The sequence below is a fragment of the Epinephelus lanceolatus genome, chromosome 7, assembly GCF_041903045.1.
Source record: "Epinephelus lanceolatus isolate andai-2023 chromosome 7, ASM4190304v1, whole genome shotgun sequence".
NCBI classification, from domain to species: Eukaryota; Metazoa; Chordata; class Actinopteri; order Perciformes; family Serranidae; genus Epinephelus; species Epinephelus lanceolatus.
Window position 1 is genome coordinate 34,146,894 of NC_135740.1, and position 17,654 is coordinate 34,164,547.

At 40.5% G+C, this 17,654-nt stretch overlaps 1 protein-coding gene across 2 annotated transcripts in view; it reads right to left on the reverse strand.

The window, feature by feature from the left end:
- rab28 (RAB28, member RAS oncogene family) overlaps positions 1–17,654 on the reverse strand; it is a 41,737-nt gene that overhangs the window by 23,247 nt on the left and 836 nt on the right. For both annotated transcript variants that reach the window (XM_033633653.2, XM_033633654.2), the window contains exons 2-4: positions 11,464–11,560; positions 6,784–6,872; positions 3,851–3,980 (exon numbers count right to left, since the gene is read on the reverse strand). In XM_033633653.2, the coding sequence (XP_033489544.1) occupies positions 3,851–3,980; positions 6,784–6,872; positions 11,464–11,560 (316 nt within the window). The remainder of the gene's footprint in view (positions 1–3,850; positions 3,981–6,783; positions 6,873–11,463; positions 11,561–17,654) is intronic.

Sequence of the window (17,654 nt, forward strand, 5' to 3'; positions counted from 1 at the left end):
TCCACAAGTGTGTCGCTGTACCTAAGTGCGTGTTTCTCTGTGAGTGTCTGCGTGTGCATGCGCTTGCATGAATAATTGCGTGCGCGTATGTGTGCCCTCAATAAAACATTTCACTGGCTTCCTCTCTGAATTGTTACAAGTGGTGCCATTATTTAACACAAGGCTCTGGGCAGCATGAAGAGGGCATGGGGGTGCAGCATACTCCTGCTTAACAAGCACACTTAACCCCAGCCGGCCATGCTAAGCCGAAGAAAGGAAAGGTTGTTCCCCAGCAGTGACATGGCACAGGAGGGCAGTCAGGCCAGGGTAAGGAGAGGAGGGGACAGCATCATTAATGAAGCAGTCTGGTCCATAGGCTCAATTACCGTACACTGGGTAAAGAAGACAGTGTTCAAATTAAAGTAGAAGGCAGGCATGGGGTAATTCAGGAAATTTAAGCTTAGTGTATACGGTAGCACATGTACAGTTAATAAGCCAAACAGAGTCACATTTGATCATAGCCCCTATGTTGAAGAGTAAACACTGTCTGTGAAGTAGAAAGACGCAATTACTTTTGAAATTGGTGCAACATGACCAGAGGAAACAGAGGGAAAGGGCTGTGGTGTTCACTTTTGCTCAAGAGGTAGAAAACCCACAACTACCAGAATGCACTGTGCCGCACCGCACCAATAAACATTCCTGCTGGTGGGTGATGTAATGTGAGCTTGGCTGTTTTGACACAAGAAACAATATGGCAGCCAACAGGTAACAAACTATCTTGTATAACAGTTTAACAGAACATATGTTATTTGACAACATTTAAGGCAACAAAATAAGCGACACAGTCACAGAATCTCGTTTCATATTTTTTCAGCACTGCTTAGCTTTAGTATTTGATCTGAGTATTTATATCCTCCATTTTTACAATACAGTAATTAATGTGGCGCTCACTTCCTGTTCACAAATTCTCATATATCACAGTCAAACAGTGCACTAAAATATGTTTCTAAAAACATTTTAGGTGAGAAATAGACAACACAGTAAGATAATTTTGATTTATATTTGATCAGCTCGGCCTGGTTTTACAGCTTGATGAGAGTTTGGAGAGTTTGGTCTGCATTTGTAAGACAGAGAGGGAGAGAGGGGCGGGTCACTCTCTCAATCCGCGTCTATACATCTCGTGTCCGTGGTGGCGGGCAAACGAAAATGTGTACGTATCTGTTGTTTGAGCGACAGCCCTAGAGCCAGCCAAAATCTGGCAAAGGAGGCAAAACGCCTCATAGTGGAGTTTACCACAGTTTGTTTGAACATTCTATGCACACTATATTGTTGCAATGGCATGAGATTTTAACAGTAAGATAACGTTCTCGGAAAATATCACAGTTTCACAGTATTACAGAATAATAACTATCAGTCAGAATGACCCTTAAAGGAGTGAGAACAGAAGGGTAATTTTGGTTGAACAAACATTTTATTACTTTAATTGAAACTTGAAACCATTTTTAAATGAAAGTACATATAAAAAGTCCTTCCCTCCCACCAAAATAAAAGTGAGATTTTCTGTCCAGTTGCCTCTCCCCCCCCCCCCCCCCCCCAATATCGCAGATAAGCAGGTGCACATGATATGCTCACCATCAATTTGGATGTCACAGAATACCTTGAAACCAGCCCTACAATTTTGTTATGATACAAAGCTAATTTAAAGGTCTTTTGGTACATGAAAAAAAATCATTTAGCTGCATATGTTTGACTCTTTCAGCTCTAACCAGCAACTGAAGTTAAGTACTACTGTGCACATGGCATCTAAATCCAGTGGTCACCTTAAGTTTATCTAAGTAGAAACACTAAAAATCTCCCCTGAGACGAGCCCTCACAGAGACATAAATCTGTAGTGTTTTTATAAGCTCCTTGTTATGTCTGTACTTCTATTTCGGTTGTCACAAACATGTTGCCTCACTCTGTCCGAAATCATGGGAACCATTTAAAAGAATCTCTGCTCCCAAAAGAATGCTGCGTATTCATGTCTTTAGCTTATTGTTAGTGTGTACCAAGTATTCATTTAGGAGAAAAAACATAAACGCTACAACACTTAAAAAGGTTAGAAGCTCAGACAGGGTGGGGAGACGAAAGAGTAAAACAAAAATGTAGGTGTGGACATTTGCTGCTAGATAGCGAGACTAACTCTCTTCAAGCTCCCTGAAAAAATGGGAGTCCATGGGAGGGTTCAGGGATTCATAAAGTCTTGTAAGGTAATTGATTGCTCCTAGCGGGGCAATCTGTGTGGGATTTTGTTTTTCTTTTTTTCAGCCTGTAGGAACAGAAAAAACACACATGGGGCATTCTCAGCGATAGAGCCATTAGGGGGAGAATGACTGTGCGAGTGTGAGGGTGAGGAGCCTGACAGCGGGATGAACACTACTTAAATATTACAGTACACACACTCATCCATACACCCAAAACCTAGCCTAAATACAGAGGCGCCCACCGTTAAAGCCGGGGCATTAGGAGATGCAACGGATGCGAAGACAAGAGAATCTGCTCTAGACAGGCGAATTAAACCGTGACCTATGGTCCCCGTTGAGTAACATTAGCGAGAGCTTCCTGTGTGCAGGCACCACTCTATTGACCGTTCATCATCGCCCGGGAAGGTGGACAGTCACCATTACACACACACTCGCTGACGCCTCACTTTACAATAACACGGCGGCAGCCATGACTCCACATCTGTCTAAGGGATGTTTAAAAAGACTCATCATTATTACTCTTTATTTTGGAGGCGGGTGGATGGGTGCAGGCTGATAGGAGGAGAGCCGTCTGGTTAACGTCGAGGTCCTCTCCTTAACCGACGACTCAGGGCAGGAGCGCAGGCTCGGGCTGGAGGGGGAGGGGGCAGATGGGTACTGACTGGGAGGGAGGGGGGCACAGATAAGCGGTGCCCTAGGTCCGTTGGCCCGCGGATCTTAAATCATCGTCAGTGACTCCCCAGAGTTCACAAACATCAGCATTCCCATCGCTCCAAAACCTCACTCTCTTATCAACTGGCTTATCACACCGATCAGTTATCTGGTGCTCTAACAAACACGTCTGCTACCATCAAACACTCACTCCTCCATGCACAAACACAGACACGCAAAATGAAAAATGCCTTGAGGTGAAATGGATAGAGAAAAACTCAGTCCGATACAAAAGATAATCTAATTTCATCTGCAGCTACTTAAGCCGGGCTTAGACACAGGAGTTTTAAAAATCCAACTGATTTTTTTTTTATGACACCACGCACATAAGGATAAACTAATCTGAAACACAGTCACAATAAAAGATTGGAAAATAATGGCGCATCACAAACTACCCTGCTGGAGGGAACATGAACGCACCACCTCATGTGATCTCATGTAGAAGCAGATGTAAACAGACTTGCTGTAATGTTGATAATGCTTTGCAGTGAGAAAAAAAAAACAGAAGGCTACACGAGTCAAAATGAGAGCATGGTTTGGGAGACGAGGTCAACACAAGTTGACTATTCTTCAAATTTTACCTGTCAGTTTTAATATCTGTCAATGGTAGTATGCTTGCTAACATTAGCCTCCAGGTAGAATGTCTACTAGTGCTTGGTAAGACCCTCAGCTGCTCCGTACTGCTGTAATCATAATCCTAAATATCACCGTGTTCGAAATTATTGGGGCGACCCCGATGAGTTTGTGAGCAGTTCTGGAGGTTTAAGACTGGATCTCCTGTGGTCTGTGCCCAAATTTAGTAGAAATGACAATAACGCAACTTCCAAACTTGAAGTTTTAGTACTGTAATGTTTCTTCTCTGCTGAAAGAAAAGTGATTTATATGCGTTTGTGTGTTAATGCATGTGTAATTCTCACTTTTGTTCCCAATCAGGGAGACGACAGGCTGGATGTCAGATTCCTCGTTGGCCTTCTTCACCATGCTGAACCAATCCTCCAGATTCTCAAAGCTCTGGTAGTTGGTGATGTCGTAAACCAGGAGAACCCCCTGCATTGGAGAAACATAAAGGAACAAAACCATCCTCAGACTGTGATTTGAGCAGTTGAACTCTACACTCCCTGGATGTGAGTACACAGTTTGATTTCACCTGATATTCATTCATATTAACATGAGTTAATATTGAGGGAGTGAGGGAACAGTAGGTGGCACTGCTCCTCTTCTTAGAGTTGGGGACAGACTCACACTGAAGGGGACACACTCACTCACACATAATCTGAGGTAGGTTCAGTATTATAATGATCTAGGTGTGTGAATTCACTTGGATCTTGTTTAAAATGAAAACTGTGCTTTGTACATGATCAGGCCTCAGTTCTGTAAGCACAGTCCAGAGTTTGGTGCAGAATAGAGATGAGGTTCGGTTATCTACCATCTGAGCTAATGAATGAAGGCTGTCGGCCTGAAGACATTCTCCTCCTCCCTGTGTAATCCTCCACACTGAATGCACTGCAGAAACATGCAACAACACCAGAGCCATGTTTGAGTGAACACTGTTGTGTGAGTGAACGCTGTTTACATGGACACATAAATTAATCAAAGAGTAAACGCAGATACAAGCTGCTGGCATAAATCAAGACAAATAATCACAGTTTAACTGTCTGCTATTGCTGCTTAAACTTTTCCTAAAGGGCTGCAAATTAAATGTGAGCTAAGACAAATGTCTCTACTTTTACTGCATGATGCAACACGACTGAGCGGGTGTCTGTTGCTTTTTGTTCGGGCAGACACGCACTGTCACAACACGCAAGGTCGGTGACGACAGCTCAGGCCTCTGACAATTACTGTGAGTCTCTCAGAACAGCCATGATTGATTACAGGACGCACAGTGCTGAACAATAGGTGTGAAAGTTCCACACAGCACCGACAAGAAGCTCCCTCAGCAAAGTGTCGTCATGTGGCAGTGATGTACGACATTTTGCTTGTGAAGAATAGACAGTAAAGGAAGTGCTGCAGACAGTGCAGAGTGTTGGGGCACAGAAAATAAAAGAGAAACATGTCACTTTCTCAATTTTAAAGCAAAGTAGATTCATGGAAAAACAACCCCCTACGTATGTCTGACAGAAGTGTGATTTCATATCACTGATGTATGGTGACAAGTTTGTGCTCAAATGTTACATCTCACGCTGCAGTGCAAGTCTCATATTAGACAAACCATGGTCTTTAAGTAGGCCTCTTCAAACAAGAGACATCCTGGAGGTGACAAATAGCACTCATCTGTTGCGGTGCGACTACTGATGTTGCTGACACATGTACAAACTAGCATACACTGACACATATTACAGTTTTTGAAGAGGTCTGCTGTCATTTTAATCAACACATTGTTGAGTATGTCAAAGGACATGCGTTAAATGACGGTAAATGGATCAATTAGGAGCCTATATTTTCCAGCACTCCTTCATGTAAAAGCTGAGTGCTGTCAAATACTTATGAATGATTTCAGTTTAAAATAAAGTTAAATGTAACTACAATAAATGTACACATTGGGAGTAATTATACATAAGTGCTGTCACAATACTGGAAGTTCAGACTGTGATTAAATACCTTGAAAAATATTGATATTCTATACCATGTTCATACAATTTAGTTCTTAATTTTATATTTTTTATTTATTTTTATTAATCCCAGAGGGGAAATTCAATTTCTTCACTCTGTTGTCATACACACATAGGCCCGAAATACACACACGCACACACAGGACCAAAACATGCATTAAATGGAGAGATGTCAAAGCGAGGGGACTGCCCATGGACAGGCACCCCGAACAGTTGGAGGTTCGGTGCCTTGCTCAAGGGCACCTCGGCAGTGTCCAGGAGGTGAACTGGCACCTCTCCAGCTCCACCCTCTGGTTTCCAACCCAAGTCCCTGTGGACTGAGCTCCTGCCAATTTAAAGTTATTTTAAAGGATAAATTTAACAAGCCTATAACATGACAATGACTTTTAATTTTGTGGTTAGGACTGGACTTACGACTGGACTATAATAAACACTAACAATAATTAAAGGTTTTTTACATTCATGAAAACAATGTAATGCACGTGTTCAAAATGCAATGAGGTGCAAGTGCCACAAAAGCCTGAATGCAACCGAGTGAATGATACAAATGATGAGAAGAGTGACAGGAGGCGGGCCTGTGGGGGCGCTGCAGTGGTGTGTGTGTCAGCTTGCTTTTGGAGAGAAGACGTAGTGAGTAAGTAGTGTTGATAGTATCGATACTGAGGTAAACAAGTACTGAAATCGTTCCCAATATTCAGAATTGATATGTATTGATACACTGATATTTTTGCCAACACTAGTATACATGTTAAAGAATGTAGTTTTTGAGTATTGACCTACAATGTGCTGTATCATCAACATGTGTTCAGTCTGATTACATTAAACTGTAACAACTGTAAAAAGTAGAGATTCGCTCAGTTTTAAAGCCTCATTGACCTGTCACTGCTCACTGTGAATCCATGTGACAGTTAATTATGATGTGGCTGCAAGGAGGGAGGCTCTGAAGAGAGTCACCAATACAAGCCTATTAGGGAAATGGAAACTTAATTCTCCCTGTTCTTCCTATTACTTTGTCACAAGCATCTACGGCTGCTGACTTGTAGCTTTACGCGTACATTTCTTATCCTTCCTGGGGTTACTGGAGGCAAAGACAGTTTTATGTTTTCCTTCATGATGGAGGAATAAAAGAATGTTCAGAAAGCATAAGATGAAGCTGCAGCACAAACCAGAGATGCATATGTGATTGTAGGGCAAAACAAAAAGTAGCAAGAGAGGATTTAGAGTGATGTGTTTCATCTTACATGAGCTCCGTATACGTATTTATCCAGCATTTTCCCTCCTAACGTTTGGCCTCCGATGTCCCACACCTGCAGGGTCACGTTCAAGTTTCCTACAGAGAAGAAAAGAGACAAAAACACCTCCATTTTTAAAAAGAACTGACATTTAAATGACAGAAAATGTGTATAAATCAGCTCTATAAAGGGGTCATACAGAAGATGTTTTAGTGTAACCGCTTTCTCTCTCTTGTCTGCTAAACAATTACATTTTAAAAGGAGAAAAAAAATTGATAACACTGCAATCTGTGGGTTTCCTTTCAGGATATTTTTGTCCTTTTTAATCATTAACTTGTTTGTTTTAACAAAGCTCATAATCCCAAGGAAATAACGAGTCAGCTGTAACTGGAACCTGTATTTTGGGTGAGCGATTTCTATAATAAAAGTCCACGTTGTTGATATACATAATGGAAACAATAAATCAGCGATTAATCTTTCATGCTGAGCTCTCTTGCCTGGCAGGTCACCCACACCTCACATCCAAGAATATCCAGCCCAGAGATTGAGGGGGGATAAATAGGTACGCTTACCCTCTAATTTAAACATTCTCAATACCATGGATGAAAAAAAATGGACTTCTTATTAGCCTGTGAAGAGCTGTTTGCATTGTGCCGTATCCTGCCAAGTTAGGAAAGTGAGGAGAATTATGTGCTGTTAAGGAAAATAGCAATAATTAAACACAAAATGAGAGGAAACGAAGACTCTTGTCCCTCTGCCTGTGGAAAACAGAAAGAAGGAGTGAATGAGAGGGAGAGAGAGAAAGACGGGCACAAAAACCAAATCCAAATAAATATTTTCTTCCTCTGGAAAATGAAAGGGGTGGTTAAAAAAAAAAAAGTCAAAAAAAAAAAAAAAAAAAAAAAGAGGAGGAGGGAGGACCAGACAGCGAGGAGTTTATGTTGGTGTGATGAGGGCCCGGCGCTGGGCTGGAGCAGCGATGGGGAGCAGAGCGTACACTGTGGACACGGCTGGACGACTCAACCCCTTCATAAGTCCCCTTTTTAAAGCGAGGGAAGGAAACGCTGAGGTTCACAGTCACTACATCTAGACTATACAGTGTCAATGTAAAGCTACATTGAGGAGTGCAATGAATAACGGTTCCTTGGTGTTATAAAGAGCCATCCCCACCCATCCACCATGGCTGGACACTAGCTTTATTTATGTCTCAAAGATTCACACTGACTCAACAGTGCTGACATTTTTCTGCTTATGCTTTACAACAAGTACAATCTGTGAGCCCAGTGGATGAACCATCAAACTGATAACAAGTTCGGGAAAGAAGGGCATGTTGATAATTATCCTCTAGGACCCTTTTTCTACCAAAATTAGCATGTGTGTGCAGGTTTTTTAAATGCGTGAAACCTGTAAAAATAGGCGATAGACTGCTTTCCCATTGACAGTAGACCAGAGGAGTGAGCACGGCGCTGCAGTAAAGGAGCATGCTTTTTTTGTTTTTCTGTTGTATCACGTTCAGCGTAACGGACGGGCAAGAAAACAGGTTAGCAGAAAGCAGCATGGAGGCCAGTGAGAATGTTACAGTGGTTAATTCTTTTTTTATATCTTACTTATTTAGTCTCGGTGCAAACTAAACTTTGAACAATGTGCAAACGCTTCTTGAACCAAGATGGATGTTATTTTGTGGCAGCCTGTCATTGTGTCGCGCCGGCAACAGGGCTAAAATAAGCGAGTCCACCCGGGTGTTGCATTTCCATTACTGACAATTGGAGACGGAGCCAATAAATACCCATGACTACTGCTGAGTGATTTGTCCTAGAAATGAATGCCTATTGTTACCTCTCCCTCTAATTAAATACAAGCGCGAGAGGTTAGTGCGTGTGCGTGGTTTTTTGTCCAGTGGAGAGGGGCTGAAGTGTGATGTGAAGTGGATGCAGACAAAGCAGCAGAGGTGTGGACTTGAGTCACATGACTTGGACTCGAGTCAGACTCAAGTCACAAATTTCATGACTTTAGATTCGACTTTACAGAAACAGAAAAAGACTTGCAATTCGACTTGAAGTGAACACCAATGACTTGTGTCTTCACTTGGACTTGAACCTTTTCACTCAAAAATACTTGAAACCTTCCCCCAAGCCCAAAGATTAAAAAGTCTGTTATTTAAAAGAGTGCAACAAATCAATTCATTTCCAGAATTAACCAACATTACTGTTATTCATTCCAAGAAAATTAACACCAAGCTCAGAGCATCCGGGCATCAGACAGACTTGTTTTAACAAATAAATACAAATGTTTGTAATATATATCATTATTCTGTTGTTATCATGACATTACATTTGGTAAAGAGCACATTATGACTTGTTTAGGACTTGAAACTTAATGTTTACGTGGATGCTTCTGGAATCCCTACAAAGTCTCAAAAGGCATTGAATTCATTAATCTAAAAACAGGGACTTAATTGTAATAAAATGTCTTATTTCAATCTTTCAAAAGTCTTAAAAATGCTAAGACATAGCAAAAAAAAAAAAAAAAAGTAATATCTATTCTAAAAAAAATTTACCAAATGCCTCTCACATTACCGAAATTTACCGAATGCCTCACATTACTGTAACACAGATCAGGATAAAGGAAACAATAACACTTAAATACATTTATCACATCTGATCCAATGACAAATCAACAAGGTTTTTTTTAAGGCAGACTAAATGGACACTTTTATGATAATATGTTAATTGTTTTCCATGTCTTTTGAACTTGACCCAATAAGTTATAATTGTCCCTCCCTCTGAGTAACTGATGCAGTTCACGTTTTCTTCCTTCAGTTTTGATTATTGTAAAACTGGTGTTAAAATTCATTCCAAGTGTCATTAAAAAGTCTTTAAAATTCTTAAATCTAACTTGCATTAAGCTGCAGGAACCTGGTTTAGGGACTTGGCACTTGACTCTGGACCTGAGTGCACACTTGGGACTTACTTGTGACTTGCAAAACAATGACTTGATCCCCGCGTCTGCAGAGCAGTGTCCGAAAGTTAGAGAATCTATCAAGTAAACTTCACCTCGAGTCAATCCCCTTCACCGCCTGTACCTCACTGGTTTGGCAGAGACATCTGGAAGAGGTATTGTTATAAAAAGCACACACAGAGGAGGCTGTTGTGTGCCAGTCGGCTTCGCCTCACCTCTCCCTGCGTTGGAAAATGTACATTAAGTTTGACAAGCTGGGCCTTTATGGTGAGAGGGGCCAACGCTGGCTATAGGCTACTCACCCCCCCGCTGCAAAAGACCCTTACAGCCCCATAGAGACCCGGAGAGCCATACAACCTCTCCAATACAAGGCAGGGTGGGGGTCCTAACGAAGTTTGGGACCACCCAGCTCGCAGAGCCACCCTCCTCTTCATCAGCTCATCAACACCCAATTCCCCAGAAAATGGGCCATTTAACAACTCCGGTGTTGGACCCAGTGTTGTTGCTGCCCCAGTGATGCCGGCGTGTATTTAAACAAAGGTTACAGTTTAACGCCGGAGAGATCAGTGATTATTTCAGGAAACTTACTGGAAAGAGAAGTCAAACGATTAACAGCATTTGTTCAAGTTCGCATTAAGACGCTGTGAGCCCAGCCTGTGCTTATGGTTGGCTCTTTTCATCCTGACTCCACCACAACATTTTTGGGGGTTTAGTTCTCCTAAGTCTCATAAGCTGAAACTGACACAAAATCAAAATAGGATCCTTCAGCCAACTCACAAATCAGCATAACTTTTACTTTTAGCACTTAATTTGCCCTTGCTTAATGTTGTTTTATTAGTAATGAAAGAATGGAGGCACTTTGCAGATTTCTGGAGCTTAGGCCCTGGCAGAGTTTTTAGAGATGCCATTTAAAATGCTGAAAATCCCCATTTCACATGGTAGGAAGTAAAAATGGAGTGCTTTCGTCTAAATATAGCATTAGTCAATAAACATTTATTTTACAGATCTAAGGTGGATACAGAGTGTGGCTTTATGTCTGCGGGTTCAACATAAACAAATAAGAACATGCATGTTTTATGTGGTGCAGGACAAAGATCAGTTGAACTCAGGGATCAGCGATATGGATATAAAATGTTAATGTATTTACTCTGTACGGTGCCCGCAAAATTATGAGCAGGGCTCGCCCGTTTGGACATAAGCTGTCCATTGGCCTTGTGGAGTCCAAAAAAAAAAAAAATAGAGTGTGCTGTTTGCTCTGGAGAGAAGAGCTTTCAGAGTGAATAAGCCTGAGAAGTGGCAGACACTCTACAATGAGGAGCTACCAGAAAAGACACATTCAGCTCCTGAGTTAACCTGGAGAACAAACTCTGCCTGGAAATGGTCGGACGAGAAAATACAAACAGCGCCAGAAAATATGAGAAATAAAAATATGACAGAAAGTGATGGTGGAACAGCAGGCCTCTTTGTTCCACTCTCAATTAATATTCTGGATCTTTTTAATGCTGATAATGTAAAGTAAACACAGACATTAAAACCTTAACATGGATATCACAGTATTACAAACAACCACTAACCGTGAAGCTGCTCTGTCTGACTACAATCCTGCCAAATACATATCCTTAGTATTTTATTGAATTAACAAGTCTGCCACTACGTGCTTGTGCAACATGTGTGCGTCTGTGCAAGTCTCCGAACAAGCGAGCACTCCAAATGATTATGAAGGTGTCTCACCTGGAAGGCTTATTCTCTTCAGAAAGAAATCCAGGCCGATGGTTTGTTTGTACTGCTTCCCAAAGGCCTCCTGTGCAAACCTGGTGGCGAGTGATGTCTGAAATAGAGAGACAAAGCGAGAGACACGGTGAGCGAGTGCCAGAACACCTCTGTAGCAAACAACAGGCTAAAATATGTCATTTAAAACAGTTATGGGTTTAAAAAGAAAATGCTCATAGGATAAAGCAGAAACCTCGATTCAGTGTGTCGTATCTGTCTCATAAATAATCTTCACACATACATGCGTACGATAAAAACCAAGTCAAAATCACAGCTCAGAGCAAAATGCTGCAAAACTCCTTCCAGAGAAAATACACAGTGTATTAAAGAACTTCCTGAAAAAGTGATATTCTGGTGCTGAGCAGAAGTAGAAAAACTTTGATTTCATTTATGCTGACCAAATGCCAGAGTAAGCTTTTTACAATATTTCATTAAATATTTCTAAAAAATACAAGAGTATAATTTATCATAAACCAACACTTCCATGCAACTCTTTTCCACAACAGCCTGCAGCCATAACTCTCAGGCGATGCAGCCTTGACGTACGAGCTGTAGGACATTAATTTCGTTTTTACAAATCCATTTTAAGCAACTTCAAAAACTCTGCGATTGACTGAAAGGTGCGCTGATGTAATTGTCTGCCTCCTCCCTGCCGTCTCACTACTCAGCCGCGGCTGTGACAGTGAAAATCAACGTGAATTACAAAAACAGGTGTCGGGGAGTATGTCATGTCTACAGACTGCAGACCTAATAATTGCCACAAATTATAAAGCCTCCATCACTGTCACTGTTGTGTTTGAGGAGGGGAAAAAAATAGCATGTTAGGGGCTCTCCTGAAATCCATGGGAATTCATGGCGCAGGCCTGACATGCCAAGTTTAATTCATTTTGATGGATGAGGATGGGGAAAAAAATGAAGTGCTGAATGTCTATTAGCTATCTTTAGAGCAGTGTGCTTACATAAACACAACAGAGAAGTGAAGCAATGGGATTCCCTGAGTGTTCATGTGGCAGCAAATGCATTTTAATGTGGTGCTTGCCACTCACTGAGGGTTAGAGGATTTAAAAGTAAATTCTTTCTTTCAATCCACTAAGCTTTCACTTGAGCCTATGTCCTTATCTATCTCTATTCAGGCTAAGAAAGTTTAGGTTTAGCCAAATAACGTCTCAAATAAGACTGGATTTCTTTCAAATACTCCAGGGAAGACACAATCTAATAGAAGTCAGAAAACCCTTCATGGTTTATCCACATATTCCTCAAGTAAACAGAGTCTATTTGCCTTCCAAAGGTATTGATTTGTCACTGTGGATGATACCTTTAATATCAAACCTTTATGCTTATCCCAGCTTGGATTTTTAAATGTAATCTTTTAATTAAACCTTTTGAGTGTGTAATCCTGGCCTTTCCCACTGCCTTGATTGATTAACATTTCCTTAGCGCTGCAGAATAAAGTTTTATCCACCTAATTCTTCTAAAAGTTCACTCACCTACAGACTTTTTTAAATCTCAGCCTGCGGAGCATGTCACAGGCTCGAGAGTGACTGAAAAATTACTAGAGGTGACTGACGCAACAAGGAGAAAATCGGCCATTTAAGTAGCCCAAACAATCACTGACAACACAGGAATAACAAGCTCGGACAGCAAAAATTTATTCCACATGCTCGCGTTGGCCTAGTCGGCCATTTGTCTTGGCATTCCAGTAGCTTGGCTCCCCTCCCTCGACGTAGTCCTTTTTTTCCAACGTACAATTGGAACTAACCAGCGAATGTAAAAGCTGGCGTAATCCTGACACTCCAACAGAGAACAGCACAGGGTCACCAATGATACCAATGCCGGGAAATGAGGGAAGTTCTACTGAAACAAGAAACTGGGAGAGAGGGAAAAAAATATGGCAAGCTGACTGCGTCCATGTGATGCAACTCAGATGAGAGATGCAGCGCATATTTGCAGCATCGCATCAAAACTGGCTCTTTATTCTGCTTAAACAGTTAAGACACATATACATGTTGAAGAGTTTGACTGTAAATAGCATTTCTGGGAAGCAGCATCCATTAATGTACAGGACCTGCACCTAAAGCTGCTTTTTACAGAGCAAATAGTCAGAAAAAAAAACTGAGAGGCTTCTAAATCAGGTTGAAAAATAGACCTGTGTGTGAGTTAGGCCCAGCACCTTACGAGCCTGGCTAAATGTGAGGGTCCGTATTTTAAAAACATCTTGCTCAGGTGGACAAGCCTTCCCACATCTCTCTATACTTCTGAATGGACAACCAACCACAAGCAAAAATACCACCGAAACTGCTGTCCAAGAAAAACTGATCCGATTGCAATTTGCTCAGCAAATTGACATTAATAAGGGGGGAAACGGCATTCAAGATGTCAGTCAGTGGTGCCTACTCAAAATGGGGGGCAGGGCTCCTGTTTTCTGCCCAAAACAGACAAGCAGGTAAGTCATTCAGACAGTGACGAGCTGACACCTGGCAGCAGTGTGAGGAGGGTTATTAATGTAGCGTATCTACTGGGAACTGAGTTGTGTGTGTTCTCTGCGCCCCCTCCCCCAAAAGAAAATGTCGACTCTCCAGAATGAGAACATTCATTTTTCTCATTGGGTCTCACCATTACTGCTACATTCATTTTCTTTCTCCCAGAGGAAGGAGAGATTAGTTACGAAAGGGGATGTGTAGCTGAAAAGCACTTGACGTCCCTGCCTTGCATTCACACTCATTCATTCGAGGACTCGAGATGCAGTGAAGAAGAACCATAGCTGCATCGTCATGACAACCTCCTTGCTTTGCTGCAAATGATTGTTTGGTGTGACAAGGGAAATATTCCACTGTTGTGGATGTAAGTTAGGCCTTCTTAATCTACATCTTTATACTATATCAACACACAGAATGAGTCACACCAGTGGTTTTGAAAGAGACTTACAGCAACCCTGTACAGATTTAGCAAAGATACAATATACCAACAAAAGGTATATTATTCACAGTTCAGGCACTCATAAAACCAAGTCGTCACACATGACCCTTTGTTATTTTATTCTATTAAATGAGAAAACAGAAACATTTCTCATAGGGGCTGTCCTGACATAATTTTCTTAAATGGGGCCTCACTCTGGAGCCAAATGCATACAGGGGTCCTTGGCCAGGAGAAGAGAGGTATACTGACGGAAAACAACCACCAGCTGCAAGAGCTGGGCGAAGAAACTGTCATACTCTGTATAATACTGTACAGTGCACTGTTTTACCCACTGCAGCCCCAAAGTGTTTAACAAATGTAGGGAGTGTGAAAATGCATCATCTAGATAATTTTATTTTAACAAAGGGAAAATTTAAGTTGTTGTTATGTGCTTACCTATTGTCTGTTTAATTGTAAGTCTCGTTTAAAAGCAGGCAACAAATCGATGGTGAATTTAGTTGGGCTCATTTAAATTGGCTCTCTTTGTTGTCATATCAAAATTAGATAAAAGCATAACAAAACAACAACACATAATCTGTAAGTGTATACCTATAGGCTGAGTCACTATAAAACACAGCACCACCAGCATGCAGTCTACAACTACGTTCAATAGCACCTGTAATGTGGATTAAGGGCTGGGTAGACTTAATAGGTTTAGAACAACGGATTTGTGCCAGATTTAAATCCATAATGCTATCATTGAGACAGAATAAAAACTACACGTGCTCATCAACCTTGTAAAAAAGAAATTTCAAGATAAACTTTAAAAAAAAATCAGAAATTTTTTGAAATGTTTGACTCTTTACTGTAGAACTACTTTAGAAAAACTGTGTACATTTTCGTCAGGAGCAGTTCCTGCACTGTGTGATTTGTTTGTCTGATAATCCTAACATTTATCTTTACTTTAACATACAGTTATTAAAGCGTGTGACTAATACTGAGTTCCTGAAGCTGCTGTTTCAGTCCACATAGTCATTTTAGAAACGTCATTCCTCAACATCCATTATCAGGCGTTAATTTTTTTTTTTTTTTCAGTAGTTTCTCATACGGTACGCTCTCCTACCAATAATTTAACCATCTCCAGCTCTGGCTGAGATGAACACCTTCATCCTCAACATGACATCAGTGTGGATGGGCAACCTCAGAAACACTCAGAATGTAATTTATCATTATATTATAATGCCCAACTTTTTGTCATTAAACTATCACAGAGAGAAGTAACGGTTGTTGCCAAAGTTTTACTAATTTATTTCTTATCTGAAATAAATGGCCACTTAACTACAGTAAAGGTAAAGTCGGTCAAAAAATAAATATAACACCAGGTTGACTGTCCACTTAAAGCATCTCTACCCTTCCATGTCTTTCGCTGCTTTTGCTGCTTCACTGACATCAAGTGAGCAGCAACTTCCCGGCTGAAATCTTATTAACCCCCACTCGCCATATGGACTACTATCCTCATAGTCTCATTTCTGAGTCTGGGTGTCTCCTCCTGTATGAGTTTTAACTGAGGCCACCAACCAACCTGTTGAGTTACCTGAGGTCGACAACACGGGGAGTCCTTCAAACAATTGTTTACATCTATCTGCAAAAATGGGTTTTATGTGTGACTAGTGCGTTTAGGGTGACTGTTCAATACTGACTCTTTTGATGCTCTGTCATTACTTCTCTTAATTTACAATATGGAATGAAAAATACTGTCAACCTCTCTCTGCTTGCCCCTATTGATATTAACAGCTATTACACTGTTCCACACAGGTTGACCAAAGCTAATGAGTACCCTTTTAAGCGTGAGTCAATTGCTATAGCAGATGTTCACTTAAAAAAGGTGTTTATATGTTTGAGTAGTACCACATGTTTAAATGTTGATAGTGATTAATTTGAATTACTAAAAGGGAAATTTTACTATAAAATGTATTCAGTATTGTACTATTTTTTAGTCTTTACAAACATGGACAAATGTCTCCCAAAGCTGGAGATCTGAGCCATGTCTAAGACATAATGTTAAGCCTAGACACTGTATTTACAGTATATAGACATGTATTGACATAGACATGTATTGACATGGACATATACAGTAGACATGTCCATGTAGTGTACATAATTATCCAGTCAGTGTATATCCATTCAGTATTTATTTCTTTGCACTATTTGTACAGTGCACAACTTACAGAACACTTGACTTGACTACACATTTTAAATTTTCATTGGTGTTTTTTTTTATATCTAAGTAAATAGTATTTATGTATAAATATTTTTTCACATATTTGTGTCCATGATAGTCCCGCCCATTCTTTACCTTATTTTTTGTCCAGCAGTGTTGTCCTTGTTCCTAGTTGTTAAGTCTATTTCTTTGTCAGTTCTTTAACACCAATGCAAAAAACTGAGTGAGATTCTTTATCTGTGATTGTTAACCAATTCAAGTATGTTGAGCTGCTGATAGTGATAAACTTGTGAGGACTAAGAAGGAAATTTTACCACAAAATGTACGGTATACTCTACTATGACAATAGGACGATGCTTTTTGAAGACAGTCTGAGACAGTATTTACAAGCATGGACAGCTGTCTCCAAAAGCTGGATATATGAGCTATATCTAAGACATGCACTGATGTTGTAGTGGGGACTGTTTATTTATGAGGGACCTATGTTTTTTATTTTGGCCTATATGATGGACATACAACTTTAAATGGCTGTATTTTGTATTTGTTTGACCACGTTACACCATTTATCATAGCCAGAGACTGTAAAAACAGACATTATCGTTTGATATTCACATTTCCGATAGTTCTTCAACACATGATGTTGGACAAACGCTTCCGTCAGAAAGAAACCTAACCAAATCTACGCTTAAAATAGTGATAGCTTATCAAAATGACTTTATTCTGCATGTCTTATTTAAAATTTTACAGATAATAAACCATTTGCATGAACTAACAAGCATACACAACAAGAGAAAAAAACCTTTAAAGTCCAGGATGTTGTCTTTAACTTTTAACTTTCAAACACCTATTCAGAAGTTTTTAAAGTCTAATAACTAATTTATGTTTGAGGAACGGTCGTGCATTTTTCCCAAGTCACTCAGGGAGGCTTGAAGAAAAATATTTAGCTTCAGGGAAGGTTAAAAAGAAGCCACCTCACCAGCCACCCCCCTCACCTGATAAGTAAAGAACACTCCCTTAAATTGAGAGATTGCAGATT